At 34.0% G+C, this 19,613-nt stretch overlaps 1 protein-coding gene across 2 annotated transcripts in view; it reads right to left on the bottom strand.

Moving 5' to 3' along the window:
- The window catches only part of EYS (eyes shut homolog), a 1,666,475-nt gene that overhangs the window by 563,930 nt on the left and 1,082,932 nt on the right, over positions 1-19,613 (bottom strand). For both annotated transcript variants that reach the window (XM_067702876.1, XM_067702877.1), the window contains exon 28: positions 12,838-12,950. In XM_067702876.1, the coding sequence (XP_067558977.1) occupies positions 12,838-12,950 (113 nt within the window). The remainder of the gene's footprint in view (positions 1-12,837; positions 12,951-19,613) is intronic.

Here is a 19,613-nt window from a genome sequence, read left to right as displayed (position 1 = left end):
GACAGCTACCTTGAGGTCATCTGAACAGCATGCTTGAAGGAGATAGAGGATCCTCTGAATTGATCTTTGCTGCATGGCTTAGTTCTTATATGTTGCTGATAGATCTTAATAAGACTGCGTTGCTGTCAGCATTATATATTCTTAATTCTGTTTTTGGGGAGTGGTTACAGAAATAGTCAGCTTTCTAAACTCTAGAAGCTTCAATCATATGTTAGATCCTTAAAGTTCTCTTCATCTAGTAAATGACAATAAATGCACTTCCTGAACATCACAGGCCAGAGATCAGACACTTTACTTCAGTTCACATCCCTGGAGGAGAACTCGCTCCATAATCCCACTCAGATGCAAGAAGGGGAGTGGGTAGGTTGTGGAGAGAATTGAACAAATGTGTTCTTGGCTGTGCAACTATTTCTGTGGGGCAGTTCTCTATTATGGAGGGGGTGAACGAACTGTTTTGTTGCAAAGCCGGTAGAGAATTTAACTGAAAGTAATGAGTAATTCTGAAAGTAATGGTAAGCACTTGGAAGACTGCCATCAATTAATAACAAAAGTAGAAATTGAAAATATGTCCAAAGTGTAGTGCAGTGTATAGAAGCTCGAGGGCCCTGAGGTATATGATATTCACAGGCTCATCATTGTTTTGAACATAGGAGATAGTTTTTGCAGAGCCATTATTAATCATGAACACTACCATGGGTACTATTATTCATAATAATAAAACATGTTATATATTATCAGGCCCTCAAATAATACCATTTGAAAAAAGGTTCCTATCAATTTTTACCAGATATAATTATATTTGTATAAGTAAAATCTATCTATATCCATTTCATTGCAAAACTAAAAATAGCTTCTTTTTCTTGAATGTTTCATTTCCCAAGTATTAAAATAGACTTTAAAATATAAATATTGATATCTTTCAATTGTCAAGGAAAGCATACAATGCACAGAGATTTGAATGAAACAGGAATAGAACATTGGGAAGTTTCTACAATGCAGAGAAATGAAAATATATTCAGTTAAAAAACCTTATGCAAAGTGAAAAAGTTAAATTCGAATAGAAATGAACCCAATTTATAGTTTAACAAAAACCTAAAAATTTCTTGTTTGTATTCTGCTCTTAAGTGTCTTTGCATCTATTTCTTCTCATTTATTTTAGTATATTATTTTGTACTGGGAAAAATAGTTAAAAAAATAAAGTTAGCATGTTTGAACTTCTCATGGAAATCATTATTCTTCTTAGATGACTATTCTCCTAGTTGATTGGAAATGTGGTCAAATAAACATATGTGAAGATGGCTAATCATAAGAGTTACCAAAATGGAAGCCCTTCCCATGTCCAGGCAATGTGCTAAGTGCATTGCTTCTATAAAATGTCATTCAGTCCTCATGTCAACCATTATCATTGTCCTTATTTACAGGTAAGGAAACTGAAATACAGAGGTTAAGTAATTTTGCCAAGGTTATTTTTATAGGAAGCAGTAGAGCTGAACTTTGAAATTTGGTATATCTGACATTACCTCTTTTGCCACAGAAATACACCAACTTGAGTCAAACCCACTTTTCATAAAACCATCTAGTTAACTATCAATTAAAAGGTTCTCTAGTCTCCACCTGTGTAACTCAGCAGAGGCAATCCTCTGGAGTTGCAGCATATTAACCATGTTTTGTGATCAAATCTGTGTAATAAGAAAAAAAATATATTTTTACTTACTTTTAGGGAAAGAATTGCTTTTATTTGTGAAATATGACAGAACATTTAATTCCGAAAATACAGACCTGAGACATAGTGCAGAAGTAAAAAAAAAAAAAAAAAAATGACATAATGAAAGTTAATTGCTCTTCTTACTATGATAGGAAAATTTTAAATTGAGTTTCTAGAGTGTGAGGGTTGAAGGATTCCTAGAATAATAAGATGAGGACATATTCTAGGGAGGGCACACAACTTAGAATAAGGTTGGGACTGAGGTCCAGAGCAGATCTTAAGAAATACCTGAGGTGGGAATGGTTAAGGGATTTCTAAAACCAAAGATGGATAATATTCAATGTTTCATATTTTTGCCTTGTTATGCTGTTCTCTGAAATACTCGACCCCTTTTTCCTAACCTCCACCATCCTAATTTCGTGTTAGCTTTTCTTTGGAAAAATCTAGGAAAAAGGATAACGTTGAGTTTTAATATGAGGAGGAACAAAGGAGAAACAACAATTACAATGAAAACAATAGCTAATAATGATAAGTGCCTTCTAGGTATTTGACACTATTCTAAGAAGTTTTTTAAAATGTATATTTAATCATGCATCTCTTACAGCAACACTGTGTGGCCAGCATTCTTGACACCATCACCACATAAAAATGAAGGAAGCACTAAGTCACACAGATAATATGGTGCAAAACCATCTAAGGCATGGTTCTAGAGTCACTGTTCTCACCTTCCCACTTGATTGCTCTGAGATTTAGAATCAGAGTGCAAGTGATATCAGGGTGTCACTTCACTTGAGGAATGTAAGTAAAGAGAGTGTGACAAAAGCTATGCTTTTAAACGTAAGCACCCTAGTGATCATGGGGAGAACAGAATTTACACATGCATGGGGATCAAGCCATTTTTAGATACATTAAAGGAAATTATGATTTCACAATGGTCACTCCATTCCTGATATTTGAGGAATTGCAAGAAATATAAATATTTACACAAATATGCAATTAAGTACCTTAGATGGTAATAAAGCCTAGATTGTTAAAAGACTTTAATTATGCACTTACTAGCTCTATTCTAATGTATCTTTAGACACAATTGCATGTCTAGTCATTGGATAACTCATGTGTCTATTCTTTTTTCCCATATGTACTCTTAAAAATCCTCTACTCATACAGATTAAAGCTACCTTGCCATTCTCGAATCAAAAGAATCCTGAAATATGTGATCAAATCCATTACAGAATTCTAGAGGATAAATCATTTAAACATATTGTGAAGGAAACTGAATATATCAGATATATCACAACGTATAAGAAATAATAAAAATTTCAGTTATGGATATAAGAACTATGCATTTTCTAAATTTTATTTATTATTAAGACCACTGGGATTATCTAGTTTGGATTTGGAGAATCCAGAAATTAAAGAACACTTATTTCTAAACATATATATGTATCTTTTTATTCCCAAATTCCCATATATTTACAAAATTAAAAACAAGAACAAACAAAAAATCTTTGATATATGGGAGTGAGTCTAGATATCTGAGAAAATACAAATATTTTCCAAGTATGTAGTAGATCATCTCTGTACTTTCTCTGTAGAACTGTAGAATTTGATTAAAATACAGCTAAAGCATTTTCCATAGTATGACTTTATGAAGCAAAGCTTTAACTGTAAACTTAAATGATTTTAAATCTTAAATGATTAAAATACTTGATATAGTTGATATCACCTTTAAAAAATTTTAATATATAGTCCATATAAATCTACATATTTAATATAAATTTCAATAAATGGTGTTGGGAACCTGGATGTCTACATGCAAAAGGATGAAATTGAACCATTATCTTACACCATAAACAAAAACCAACTTAAAATGGATTAAAGAATTAACTGTAAGACCTGAAACTGTAAAACTCCTAGAAGGGTTTTACATAAGGAAAAACTCCTTAACATTGGCCCTTGGAAATGATATTTTGGATATGATACCAAAAACTCAAGCAACAAAAACAGCAATAAACAAAAGGAACTACATTTAAAAAAAAAATGCTTCTGCAAAGCAAGGGAAACAATTAACAAAAGGAAAAAACAACGTATATTGGGAGAAAATATGTGTAAATCATATAACTGATAAAGGGTTAATATCTTAAATATATAAGAAACTCATACAACTCAATAGCAAAAAAGGCAAATAATCTGATTTAAAAAATGGGCAAAGGACCCAAGTAGATATTTTTCCAAAGAAGATACACAAATGGTCAACAAGCATGTGGAACCTTGCTCAACATCACTACTCATAAGGAAATGCAAATCAAATCCACAATGAGATACCACCTCACACCTGTTAGGGAGCTTATTACCACAAAAATAAAAGATGACAAGTTTGGAGGAGGATTTGAAGAAATAGGAGACCTGTATACTGTTGGTGGGATTGTAATTGGCACAGCCATTATGGAAAATAATATGGAGATGCCTCAAAATACTAAAAATAGAATTACTATATGATCTGGCAATCCCTTTCCTGGGCATATACCTAAAGGAAATGAAATGAGTACCTCAAAGAGATATTTGCACCCCAATGCTCATTGAAGTAATAACCAATATATGGAAACAACCTGATGTCTGTCAATGGATGAATGAATAAAGAAATTTTCATAAGTATATATAATTGATTGGAATATTTTTCAGTCTTTAAAAGGAAGGAGATCCTGCCATTTATGGCAACATGCATGAAAGTGGAGGACAGTATGGTAAGTGAAATGAGCTAGCAGCAAAAAGAATAAAATACCTAGGAACAAACATACCTAAGGAGGCAAAAGAGCTGTACTCCAAAAGCTACAAGATGCTGATGAAAGAAATTGAAGATGACACAGATGGAAAGATATACTGTATTCTTGGATTGGAAGAATCAATATTGTCAAAAAGACCATATTACCCAAGACAGTATGCAGATTCAATGCAGTCCCTATCTTATTACCAATGGCATTTTTCACAAACTAGAACAACAACAAAAAAAAAATGTAAAATCTGTATGGAAACACAAAAGACCCCAAATAAATAAAACAATCCTGAGAAAGAAGAATGGAGCTAGAGGAGTCAGGCTCCCTGACTTCAGACTATACTACAAAGCTACAGGAATCAAAACAGTATGGTACTGGCACAAAAACGGAAATACAGATCAATGGAACAGGATAGAAAGCCCAGAAATAAAGCCATGCACTTATGGTCAATTTCTATAACAAAGAGGTAAGACTATACGATGGAGAAAAAGCCTCTTCAATAAGTGGTGCTGGGAAAACTGGACAGCTACATGTAAAAAAATGAAATTAGAAAATTCTCTAACACCATAAACAAAACAAGATAAACAAAAATAACTTGAAACAAAATAAACTCAAAGTAGATCTGAGTGAAGTAAGTCAGACACAGAAAAACAAATATCATATGATATTGCTTATATGTGGAATCTAAAAAAGGGTAGGAATGAACTTATTTACAAAACAGATGTAGAAAAAAAATTTATGCCTACCAGGGGAAGGAATAAATTGGGAGATTGGGATTGACATATACACAATACTATATATAAAACATAACTAATAAGAATCTGCCGTATAGCACAGGGAACTCTGTTCAATACTTTGTATGGCCTATATGGGAAAGAATCTAAAAAAAGAGTGGATATATGTATATGTAAATCTGATTCACTTTGCTGTACACCTGAAACTAACACAACATTGTAAATCAAATATATTCCAGAAAAAAAGATTAAAAAAAAATCTAAGTGTAAGACTGGATACTTTAAAACTCCTAGAGGAAAATACAGGCAGAACACACTTTGACATGAGTTACAGCAATATGTTTTTGAATTTTTTAAATTAGGAGTTTGGGATTAACATATACACACTACTATATATAAAATAGATAAATAACAAGGACCTATTGTATAGCATGGGGACCTATATTCAATATCTTTTAATAACCTATAATGGAAAAGAATTTGAAAAAGGTTTTATATATATATATATTATATATTATATATTACAATATGTACATGTAACTGAATCACTTTGCTGTATACCTGAAACTAACACAACACTGTAAATTGACTGTATTTCAATAAAAAATGGTTAAAACATAAGCTATTCTCAGAAAGAAAAATATTACATGACCTTACTTATATGTGAAATCTAAAGAAGTCAAATACACAGAAGTAGAGCATGGAACAGTGGTTACTAGGGGTAGGTAAGTGTCGGAAGTGGGGAGATGTTGGCTAAAGGGTACAAAGCTGCAGTTATATAGGATGAATAAGTCTAGAGATTTAATGTACAAAATGATGATGATTGTTAATAATACTGTAGATTTTAGGTGCTTCCTTTGAAACTTATTATTTTTATTTTATTTTTTTATTATTTTTTGTTTATTCGTTTGTTTTGTTTTTTGCGGTATGCATTCCGCTCACTGTTGTGGCCTCTCCCGTTGCGGAGCACAGGCTCTGGACGTGCAGGCTCAGTGGCCATGGCTCATGGGCCCAGCCGCTCTGCGGCATGTGGGATCCTCCCAGACCGGAGCACGAACCCATGTCCCCTGCTTCGGCAGGCGGACTCTCAACCACTGCGCCACCAGGGAAGCCCTATTATTTTTATTTTAATGAGAATATATATTTAAAGTGTACATATGATGATTTGATAAACATATATGTAGTAAAATGTTTATTATAGTTAAGCTAACTAACATATCCATCTCCTCACATAGTTACCACATTTTTTACGGTGAGGGCACCTGAAATTTACTGCAAATTTTCAGTGTTCAGTTCAGTATTATTAACTGTATTCATCTGTTATTAAACTTCGTGGTAGATATCAAAATTCTCCTATACTATTGTCCTCATGATGGGAATCAGCAACTCATGGCATGGTTCGTCTACCCGAAACCATTACACTCAGCTGGCTGTCATAAAAGGTAGGCAAGTCAGGGTAGACACATTCAAAACAGAGTTCCTGCACCTGTGATAGGTTCAACTTCATGTGGCAAGCTCTCATCTCTTCAGTTCCAAATGTACAAATGTACATTGAATACTAAACCACAATTTCAACTCTTCTCCATCATCTGGTCTTTACTTGTAAATGATAATCACATCTCTAGGAAACCAAGAGTGCATCAATCTCATATCAGCACATTGTGGTGAGACAAGTATCAGACTGGTTAAAAAATTGGAGAAAATGGTAACTTATATTATTTCATTTTAGATCTTATTTTATTCTGTTTTTGAAGGTAATAAATGATCAACGTTTGGATTCCTATTTCTGAGTAATCAATTTTTTCTTTTAGATTTTATTTTGAAGGTTCATACTGTCTACTTAAAAATGATGATGGAGGGTTTTTCTAAAAAATAAATGAAATTTTACATATTACTTAGGATGTTAAAACTCTATGCCTTAATCTTCTACTAATAAAACATTTAAATCAAATATTTATTTAATAGTAGGGCATTTAGATTGGCACCACAAATTTATAAGAGCACGCTATGTATTATATAACTTACTCCTTTTTGAAAAGCCAATAATATTCATTTTAATGATACTAGTGACCTGTTGAGATGATCTGTAAACAAACAGTTAAAAAGTAGAAAATGATCTCTTGTGCTTTCGGCCTTTTGTTTCTGAATGATTGCCTTTGTCTTGAATACTTCTTACCATTATCATAACATACTCCTTCAGAAATAGTAATTATTTAAAAGACAGTACAAATAAAAGTTAATCCAGACTACTTAATAATATATGGAGACATTTGAGAATGCATAATAAAGGGTAAGATGGTTGTTTTGATATAATGCAGCTTTAAAAGTGCACAAAAATGGTATGCTGCCATAGTTATCTTTTTTTTTTTCACTCAATATGTTATAAGATCTATCCATATTGAAACATATAGGTGAATTTCATTATTTTCAGCTGGCTTGTATTTCATCATGTTTACCATCCTTTTAAACATCCATTTCCCTGCTTTCGAATGTTTTACTATTTCTAATAAGGCTCATCAGAGTGTCGCTGGATCACATCAGGGTGCCTCTCTAGGGGAGAAAGCTGGAGGAGGAATAACTGATTTAGCTGTTCTTGACATCTTACTACATTGGTACCTGATCCCTGATCCTGAATGGAAGATCAAACCCAGATAAGACATAAGCCAGTACATGGTAAAATGTTCCTGCCTGAGGTATACACTATGTAGTTATTAAGAACACAGGTGAAGTAAATATAGGTGCCTATTAAAATAGGCAGGAGATAGGGGCGTCCATGGTGGTGCAGTGGTTAAGAATCTGTCTGCCAATGCAGGAGACATGGGTTCGAGTCCTGGTTCGGGAAGATCCCACATGCACCAGAGCAACTAAGCCCGTGTGCCACAACTACTGAGCCTGCGCTCCAGAGCCCACGCTCCACAAGAGAAGCCGTGGCAATGAAAAGCCTGTGCACCACAACCAAGAGTAACCCCTGTTGTCCCGCAACTAGAGAAAAGCCTGCTTGCAACTAGAGAAAAGCCTGCTTGCAACTAGAGAAAAGCCTTCTTGCAGAACCCAACGCAGCCAAAAATAAAATAAAATTAAAAAATAAAATAATAAATTTTAAAAAAGACAAAGCAATTTCTTCCATGTTTTAAAAAAACAGACAGGAAATAATATAACAATCTAAAAGTGAAAGGATTTGTTATCTAAATAAATATAATTGTCAATTCTATCACTGGAAAAAACCTTGGTAGAAAAATTCAAGCAAACAAAAAAACAAATAACAACAACAAAATAAACAAAGCCCCAAATACCATAATAGGTGAATTGATTTTCTTGTCAGTCCTATGCTGAAATTTCTAGTTATTGCTGGATTTTCTTATATCACCCGTATAAAGTTGATTGCTAAGAAAGAGATGAGGAACTAGAACATACTATTCTAAAATTTTAAGTCTTTTGGTCAATTAAAAAATGCATCGAACAAGAGAGCCACAAATTGTGGGGATATTCACTTTATGTGTGTAAAACAGGAACTAGTATTAATTTTGGTTTTGGCTTCTCAATAGCAGCATCTCAGTGCTAAAATTAATATCAGATGTTAAGACTACAGTCTCTGTAAGAAAATTCTGAATCACCCGGAATCCTCTACTGTAGAAACAGCCATCTGCAGAGAAGTCTTGTTGAAATAATCAGATAAACAGAGTGCCATCAAGCATTTTAAAGGAAAGCAGCATTTCTCATGGGAGACCCTATGGAGTCTGGGAGGTCACAGTAATTTTTCATATGGCCTGCGAGGTTAACATATTTTTAATAATGATACTGAGATGTTTTTTGACTTTTTCACTGTGTTTACATTTGCAGTGGTGATCCAAGAACAATGGTGGAGAAAACTGCTGATGACTAAAAATAGTAGTACCAAGTTACACTAACGGGTATAGTGTTCTCTACTAACAGTTTAAAAATCCAAATTTCACATGAGTGTACTTGAGGCAGTGGCAAAATTATTATTTTTTAAAATTATAATTTATAAGTATATGCCTTTTTACTAATGCGTATGAAGCAAAGGGGAGTATGCATAAAGTATACTTCTCTGCATGCTGAAGTGTGAAGGTTGCCTCCAGAAGAAGCAATTTGTGATTATTTGATGCGTGAGAGCAACTAGCTGCTTCTTTTCATGGCAGACGATTTTACTTGAAAGAGCTAGTACTCAAACTATGGTTACGCAATCTTAGGTATTAGGTAGACATTTTCTCAAAAACAAAATGAGACTGTCACTTCAAGGAAAACAACTAACAGTATTCGTTGCCAATGATAAAAATTGAGTTTTAAGGCAAATATTAGAATTTTGGAAAAATCTAAAATGCACCCTTGTGCACTTGACAGCTTTACAATACTTAAAGACACTCTGGTGAGATTGGAGGGGATATTCACAGATAAGATTTTTCAATATTTTATATAGATATGTGTTGACATTTAGGTTACCTGAATAACTGAAGGAACCAATATTTTTCTGGACATAGTACAAAAGTGTGCATGGGTAGAAGATTCATTCAAAATGCAAGATAAAACAATAGATTTTCATTTACAGAATATGAAAAGTTCACTGATTGGATTTTACATTTCACATTGCAACTAATGTTTAACAGTCTATGACTTACCAAGTTTTGGTGTAATATCAAACATGAGTATTCCCAGTTGCTTGAAAAGGTTACTTAAGTACCACTATTATTTCCAAGTGCATATCTATGTGAAGACTGAATTTCTTCAACTACTTCAACAGAACAGTTACTGGACAGACCGAATGCAGAAACATATATCAAAATCCAGTATCTTCATTAAGCTAGACATTAAAGATATTTGCAGAAAATGTGAAACCACCAATCTTTTCATTATTTTTATTTGTTGATTTGGTAAGTGTATTTATTTTTCATAAAAATATATTGAGGTTATTTATGTAACAAATTTATATTTTCATTTTGTGCATTAAATAATAAATTTAAACTCTTCTGTTTTCATTTCTAGTATGGTAAATACTGATAAATAATTCCACGTAAAAAAGCTCTTTGCAGTCAAAATAATTTTTAAGAGCACAAAGACCAAAATGTTTGAGAATCACTTGGTACAGTGAATCTAAAAGCAATTTCATAATAAAAATTTTTTGAAGAAATAATCATAGTAGGATCACAAAATATTTTAAACAGCACATCTTTGAGCATCTACTATTCCTGGCCCTGGGGAAACAGGAGTGGAAGAGGCCTGTAGAGTCCATGCCTGGAAGGAGCTCAGGTCATAGTAAGGGAGCCATCAAGGAAACTTATGAGCAAATAAAAACTACATTAAAATAGTGGCATCTCTTATAAAGAATAAAAAACAAATTATGGAAATAAAGAGTGACTAGGAGATATGCATGGAAGCTCACTTCATTTTGGGAGGTCTAGGAAGGCTTCTATGATGGGATCATAGATGTTGAGAAGCAGCCAGACTAGTGAAGAAGGGCTTGGGGAGATGATGAATGGGCTTCTGGAGCTAGGACTAGAGGACAACTTTCTGGAAATGGTGGAAAGTTTGGCAAAGAAGACCAGTCTCACTGAACTTTAAACATAGAAGAAAGTCCAATTTTATCTTCTGTATAATTATGAGGGAAAGGTTACTTTTCTGATTTTTCTGATTTTCCTCAGAGAAGACTGAAGAATTAGAAAAATTTGAACTTTACTCAGTGTCATACAGCCAATAATTTAGAGAATTAGGCTTTGAAAACTCTTTTACAAACCAATCCAATATAATAGCTCTCTTAAGAGAAGTGGTCTTAAATAAAATAAAGTGGTGGTAGTAGTTGATGACAGGGACAGTGTAAATGTCCAGAGAAATTTAATAGCCTCCACTTGCTTTAACTCTGAACACAAGTAAAGTGCCTTTTATATGTTCACAGCTGTGTTGGATATCGTAGAGAGGGATAATTTCACTTCATATTTGTTAAAGAACCAATATCGCAAAATGGAGGTCAAACGACCGAATGGCATTGAATGTAAACAGAATAGGTCCTCTAGAGAAGAGAACAAGAAAAGGCAAGGTTAAGAACTGCCGTGCAGATAGCTGAGATCACCCAATTTTTGGTTTTGTTTTATACTCATTTCTTTTTAACATCTTTATTAGAGTATAATTGCTTTACAATGGTGTGTCAGTTTCTGCTTTATAACAAAGTGAATCACTTATACATATATGTATGTCCCCATATCTCTTCCCTCTTGCATCTCCCTCCCTCCCACCCTCCCTATCCCACCCCTCTAGGTGGTCACAAAGCACTGAGCTGATCTCCCTATGCTATGCGGCTTTTATACTCATTCTTAAAACAAAAGTTAAATGTGCCCTACTTTCACAAAATTAAAAAAGTAGTTTGCTTATCAAATTGCTAAATTAACAGATTATTATATAAATTATAGAAAGATTCTATCATTTTCAATGAATTTGCTGCCTAGTGACTGCCCTTAATTCATTTAACTATAAGTTAACAGATCATAGTATTTCACACAGAGGTAGAGAGCAAAGAATTTCAGAGTTAAATATTAGGAAATACTACTAACTGCAAACCAATTAAAAATGGAGATAGACTTTCAACATAAATTAGGAATAAATGGTAAAATATAAGGACTTACTGGTGTTGGATTTATATTAAAATTTCTAGAACCTATTCAGTGTGAATTTGTAAGATATTAGGTTTTCATTTGATTAAAAACAAATCAAGCAAACAAAAAAGCACCCTGTATACCACGGCATCATAGGTGTCACATAAATATTTAAATGTATTAGCTAAAGAGGAAACAGTGAGGAATGAATTATCCTTTTACTTTCTGAAGTATTTCCTTAATTTTTGAATACACACAATTTCCCCCTACCCATGAAGGAAACATTTGGCTATATTCAAATATGTAATGTTCTTATAGCCTTCTGTTTTTATTTTTCTTAAAGCACTCTTCATTTTTATATGTTAATTTAAGTATTTCATCAATATCTCCTCTACTACACTATAAACTCCTTAAGGACAGTCACTGTGTGACTGTTTATTCACCTTAGACCATAGTGAATAGTAGAATTTCAATATTTCAAAAAATTTTAGTAGAATATATCAGTGTGTTTCTTCTGTTGACAAACAAGCTTTTATGCTGTCCTGCTCCACCACCCTCTGCCCCACAGGTAAAGATTTCTGTATCCAGAAGCAGATTGTCTGAAAGGAATGTCACCAATAATGAAAATTTAAGCACAATGACAACTTTTTGAGAGTAATATTTTAGAATTAAACACTACCCTAAACAATACATCACATACCTGACTGTCAGTGTGCTTATATTTGAAATGCTCTGAGAGATGATGTTTTCTGATCATATTTAACTGATCATCTGTTGGTACATATGCTGAATCTTATACAGCACAAAGCAGAAACTCATTATAAATAAATGGTCCAACTTAATTGGGATGTAGCTTTAAAATGCTATAGTCTGTAAGGAAAGTAACATAAAATGTAAAAGTGGAAGAGAAAGCAAAATGAAGAAAACATATTCTAGCCCTGATTAGATTATTTTTAATGGATATGTTACTTTTGGAGTGGTTATTTGAACAAGTAATTGAAAAATCATTAGTAGTGTCTTACCTGCAACTGTCAATGTGAATTTTTTTCACTGCCTTGGATGGGATGAAAGATCCCCAGTTATTGATTTCTATAACTTCTATGCAGCCAGTAAAATTCTCAACTGGTCCAGAAATCTGACAGGGAGGAAGAGAAGGAGGGAGAGAGAGGAAGAGAAGCAGAGAGAGAAAGAGAGAGCGGGTAATTTATATTATTTCTACAATGTATTATTCTTGCTGCAAACTAATCAGAGAGTACAATCAGATTGGGGGTCTGATTTGATTTATTCAATATATTGGTAGAAATTAATACAACTCTTTGATAAATATTATTCTAAAAATTAGTAGGAAAGATTACCACTTTAGTCAAAAATTACTTGGAATCTGTATCTTATTATGGTATGAATTACACAAAGTCACTCATATGAATAAAGTAAACATTTTTATTACTTATTGGAACATAGGAGAAAAGCTGATACACTCATCTTATCCAACAAGAAGTTACACTCTTCCATCTTTTGCCTCTGTTCCATGTACTTTTTCTTTTGACATTAGTTACCTTATCCCATCCACAGCTATGGAACATCAAGAAAAAATTATCTTTCCAGGGGCAAAGGAAACACAGAATAAGCTACAAATATTTGTCACATCCTGTAGCCCTGATGCATTCTGCATGCCTTTTGTGTTCAGTTGTATTGTTTATTCTTTTTAGGAATAACTTGTGCAAAAATAGATATCCAGAAAGATTGCTAAAGAGCAAAAAGAGAAAATGATCTTGGAAAACATTCATTTTGATGAACAAATATAACCTCTTAAAAAGACATGACTTCTCATTGTATTCACTGTGAATATGCAGTATGACACCAGTAATTATATGTCTATATAAATTTACATTATGTTAAAAAAAGAAATTAGAAAAACTAAAAGGATTCAATAGTTAGAAATGAGTATTTATTTCAGGTTCTATCTTCTGTTTCTCAATATTATTAAAAATTCAAGCTAAGGTGGAGCAAATCATGACCAGGGCAATCATTGAATTTAGACACTGAAAAATAAGTTGTCCACCTTGATTTCTGAATTACTAATATATACTATTCACATTCTCAAGACTTGGCTTCTCATTGAGTGTAACATCAGAAAGAAAGAAAAAGAAAGAAAACAAGAAATTAAGAAAGAAAGAAAGAAAAAGATAGATGGGAGGAAGAAAGGGAGGATGGAAAGAAAGAAAGAAAGAAAAAGAAAAGAAAGAAGGGAAGAAAAAGAAAGCAAGCTTTTGCCTTGTATAAACATTTTTTGGTGAATGAATTTTATTTCATCTTTTAACTTGAGTCTTAGTTTTAAAACTCTTAAACATTTTCTTCCTCTTTCTGATGTAGGCTCAAATATACTGCAAATCCTCTCAGCGAGTAACACTCTGTCAAGTGTCAAAATTGACTGAATTAGAAAACAAAATAGTATTTCAAAAAGAAGTCAGCTGATAACAAGGAAAATAGAAACATTTGGCTCTTACGTACTGCAGAAGGGAAAATATTCATTTGTAATTGTTAGCTTAAAGTTTTATGGACCTCATGAATGGTTTTGTTTTCCAAATTTAATTTTTTATTTTTATCATAATATTTTTTAACACCTTTATTGGAGTGTAATTGCTTTACAGTGGTGTATTAGTTTCTGCTTTATAACAAAGTGAATCAGCTATACTTATACATATATCCTCTTATCCCCTCCCTCTTGCTTCTCCCTCCTACCCTCCCTATCCCATCCATCTAGGGGGTCACAAAGCACCGAGCTGATCTCCCAGTGCTATGCGGCTGTTTCCCACTAGCTATCTATTTTACATTTGGTAGTATATATAAGTAAATGCCACTCTCTCACTTCATCCCAGCTTACCCTTCCCCCTCCCCATGTCCTCAAGTCCATTCTCTATGTCTGTGTCTTTATTCCTGTCCTGCCCCTAGGTTCTTCAGAACCTTTTTTTTTTTGCAGTACGCGGGCCTCTCACTGTTATGGCCTCTCCCATTGCGGAGCACAGGCTCCAGATGCGCAGGCTCAGCAGGAATGGGTCATGGGCCCAGCCGCTCTGTGGTATGTGGGATCTTCCCAGACTGGGGCATGGACCCATGTCCCCTGCATGGGCAGGTGGACTCTCAACCACTGCGCCACCAGGGAAGCCCATTTTTTTTTTTTTTTTTTTACATTCCATATATACGTGTTAGCATACAGTATTTGTTTTTCTCTTTCTGACTTCACTCTGTATGACAGACTCTAGGTCCATGCACCTCACTACAAATAACTCAATTTTGTTTCTTTTTATGACTGAGTAATAGTCCATTGTATATATGTGCCACATCTTCTTTATCTATTCATCTGTCAATGGACACTTAGGTTGCCTCCATGTCCTGGCTATTGTAAATAGAGCTGCAGTGAACATTGAGGTACATGACTCTTTTTGAATTATGGTTTTCTCAGGGTATATGCCCAGTAGTGAGATTGCTGAGTTGTATGGTAGTTCTAGTTTTAGTTTTTTTTTTTTTTTTTTTTTTTGTGGTACGCGGGCCTCTCACTGTTGTGGCCTCTCCCGTTGCGGAGCACAGGCTCCGGACGCACAGGCTCAGCGGCCATGGCTCACGGGCCCAGCCGCTCCGCGGCATGTGGGATCCTCCCGGACCGGGGCACGAACTCTTGTCCCCTGCATCGGCAGGCGGACTCTCAACCACTGCGCCACCAGGGAAGCCCTAGTTTTAGTTTTTTAAGGAACCTCCATGTTGTTCTCCATAGTGGCTGTATCAATTTACATTCCCACCAACAATGCAAGAGGGTTCCCTTTTCTCCACACCCACTCCAGAATTTATTCTTCGTAGATTTTTTGATGATGACCATTCTGACTGGTATGAGATGATATCTCATTGTAGTTTTGATTTGCATTTCTCTATTGATTAATGATGTTGAGCATACTTTCACATGGCTGTTGGCAATCTGTATATCTTCTTTGGAGAAATATCCATTATCACAATTTTTTAATATTATCACTCTGTCAAGTTTCAAATATGACTGAATTAGAAAACAAAACAGTTTTTCACAAAGAAGTCAGTTGATTCCAAGGAAAATAGAAACATTTGGCTCTTACATGCTGCAGAAGGGGAAATATTCATTTGTAATTATTAGCTTAAAGTTTTTATGAGCCTAATGAATGGTTTTGTTTTCCAAATTTAATTTTTTAATTTTTATCTCAGTTATACATGAAACTTGCTTTTAAAACTTAAAATAAAATTTACATATACTACTCCTAAAACATCATAAACATGTGAATTAGTAAAGTTTAAATTAAAAACTGAAAAAAAATTTGATCTTAGAAAAATGTTTTTGATTGTAATGATTGTGAATGTTAAACTTTATTTTGACAAAGCTAAGCAATGGCATGATTTCAGTGCATAGTTAAGTAGATATTTTTCTCTATTCATGAAGATCTTTATTATTTATGACAATGAAGAGTACAAAGAAACTTTTAGCTTTAAAAATAAATATGAAGCCACCAGAGAGCTATACAAAATGTCCGGAAGGAAAATAAGTCTGATTATTCTATTGATAAACTTCTTGGAATTCTATGATTCAGTTTCATTCATGTAAATTAAAAATAAATATTAATTAATTAATTAATTTATTATTATTTATTTATTTATTAATTTATTCATTGTTGTGGCCTCTCCCGCTGCGGAACAGGGGCTCTGGATGCGCAGGCTCAGCGGCCATGGCTCACGGGCCCAGCGGCTCCACGGCATGTAGGATCTTCCCGGACTGGGGCACGAACCCATGTCCCCTGTATCGGCAGACGGACTCTCAATCACTGCGCCACCAGGGAAGCCCCATCATTGTAGTTTTGATTTGCATTTCTCTAATGATTAATGATGTTGAGCATACTTTCATGCGTTTGTTGGCAATCTGTATATCTTCTTTGGAGAAAGGTCTATTTAGCTCTTCTGCCCATTTTTGGAAAGTGTTGTTTGTTTTTTTGAAATTGAGCTGCATGAGCTGCTTGTATATTTTGGAGATTAATCCTTTGTCAATTGTTTCATTTGCAAGTATTTTCTCCCATTTTGAGGGGTGTCTTTTCGTCTTGTTTATGGTTTCCTTTGCTGTGCAAAAGATTTTAAGTTTCATTAGGTCCCATTTGTTTATTTTTGTTTTTATTTCCATTTCTCTAGGAGGTGGGTCAAAAAGGATCTTGCTATGATTTTTATCATAGAGTGTTTTCCCTATGTTTTCCTCTAAGAGTTTGATACTATCTGGCCTTACATTTAGGTCTTTAATCCATTTTGAGTTTATTTATTTTGTATGGTTTTAGGGAGTGTTCTACTTTCATAATTTTACATATAGCTGTACAGTTTTCACAGCACCACTTATTGAAGAGGCTGTCTTTTCTCCACGGTATATTTTTGCCTCCTTTATCAAAGATAAGGTGACCATATGTGCATTGGTTTATCTCAGGGCTTTCTATCCTGTTCCATTGATCTATATTTCTGTTTTTGTGCCAGTATCATACTGTCTTTATTACTTTAGCTTTGTAGTATAGTCTGAAGGCAGGGAGTCTGATTCCTCCTGCTCCATTTTTCTTTCTCAAGATTGCTTTGGCAATTAAGTGTCCATTGTGTTTCCATACAAATTGTGATTTTTTTTTGCTCTAGTTCTGTGAAGAATGCCAGTGGTAGTTTGATAGGGATTGCATTGAATCTGTAGATTGCTTTGGGTCATAGAGTCATTTTCACAATGTTGATTCTTCTAATCCAAGAATATGGTATATCTCTCCATCTATTTGTGTCATCTTTAATTTCTTCCATCAGTGTATTATAATTTTCTGCATACAGGTGTTTTGTCTCCTTAGGTAGGTTTATTCCTAGATATTTTATTCTTTTTGATGCAAAGGTAAATGGGAGTGTTTTTTTATTTCACTTTCAGATTTTTCATCATTAGTGTATTGGAATGCAAGAGATTTCTGTGCATTAATTTTGTTTCCTGCTACTTTACCACATTCACTGATTAACGTTAGTATTTTTCTAGTAGCATCTTTAGGATTCTCTACGTATAGTATCATGTCATCTGCAAACAGTGACAACTTTACTTCTTCTTTTCCGATTTGGATTCCTTTTATTTCTTTTTCTTCTCTGATTGCTTTGGCTATGTTGAATAATAGTGGTGAGTGTGGGCAACCTTGTCTTTTTCCTGATCTTCGTGGAAATGGTTTGTTTTTCACCATTTAAGATGATGTTGGCTGTGGGTTTGTCATATATAGCCTTTATTATGTTGGGGAAAGTTCTCTTTATGCCTACTTTCTGCAGGGTTTATATCACAAATGGGTGTTGAATTTTGTTGTAAGCTTTTGCTGCATCTATTGAGATCATCATGTTTTCTCTCCTTCAATTTGTTAATATGGTGTATCACATTGAATGATTTGCATATATTGAAGAATCCCTGCATTCCTGGAATAAAACCCACTTTATCGTGGTGTATGATCCCTTAATATGCTGTTGGATTCTGTTTGCTAGTATTTTGTTGAGGATTTTTGTGTATATGTTCATCAGTGATATTGGCCTGTAGTTTTCTTTCTTTGTGACATCTTTGTCTGATTTTGGTATCAGGGTGATGGTAGCCTCGTAAATGAGTTTGGGAGTGTTCCTCTCTCTTCTATATTTTGTAAGAGTTTGAGAAGGAGAGGTGTTAGCTCTTCTCTAAATGTTTGATAGGATTCTGTGAAGCCCTGTGGTCCTGAGCTTTTGTTTGTTGGAAGAATTTAACTCACAATTTCAATTTCAGTGCTTGTGATTGGTCTGTTCATATTTTCTATTTCTTCCTGGTTCAGTCTCGGAAGTTTGTGCCTTTCTAAGTATTTGTCCATTTCTTCTGGGTTGTCCATTTTATTGGCCTAGAGTTGCCTGTAGTAATCTCTCATGATCCTTTGCATTTCTGCAGTGTCAGTTGTTACTTCTCCTATTTCATTTCTAATTCTATTGATTTGAGTCTTCTCCCTTTAGTTCTTGATGAGTCTGGCTAATGGTTTATAAATATTGTTTATATTCTCAAAGAACCAGCTTTTAATTTTATTGATCTTTGCTCTCATTTCCTTCATTTATTTTTCATTTATTTCTGATCTGATTTTATGATTTCTTTCTTTCTGTTAACTTTGGGCCTTTTTTTCTTCTTTTGCTAATTGCTTTAGGTGTAATGTTAGGTTGTTTATTTGTGATCTTTCTTGTTTCCTGAGGTAGGATTTTATTGCTATAAACTTCCCTCTTAGAACTGGTTTTGCTGCGTCCCATAGGTTTTGGGTCATTATGTTTCCATTGTCATTTGTTTCTAGGTATTTTTTGATTTCCTCTTTGATTTCTTCAGTGATCTCTTGGTTATTAAGTAGTGTATTGTTTAGCCTCCATGTGCTTGTATTTTTTACAGATTTTTTCCTGTAATTGATATCTAGTCTAATAGCATTGTGGTCAGTGACGATACTTGATATGATTTCAATTTTCTTAAATTTTCCAAGGCTTGATTTCTCACCCAAGATATGATATATCCTGGAGAATATTCCATGAGTGTTTGAGACGTATGTGTATTCTGTTGTTTTTGGATAGAAGGTCCTATAAATATCAATTAAGTCCATCTGGTTTAATGCATCATTTAAAGCTTGTGTTTCCTTATACATTTTAATTTTGGATGATTTCTCCATTGGTGAAAGTGGGGTGTTAATGTCCCCTAATATGATTGTGTTACTATCAATTTCCCCTTTTATGGCTGTTAGTATTTCCCTTATGTATT

This window comes from Pseudorca crassidens, chromosome 13, assembly GCF_039906515.1.
Source record: "Pseudorca crassidens isolate mPseCra1 chromosome 13, mPseCra1.hap1, whole genome shotgun sequence".
Taxonomy (NCBI): domain Eukaryota; kingdom Metazoa; phylum Chordata; class Mammalia; order Artiodactyla; family Delphinidae; genus Pseudorca; species Pseudorca crassidens.
Note: the sequence above shows the minus strand (reverse complement) of the source record. Positions and strands in the feature narration are given on the sequence as shown.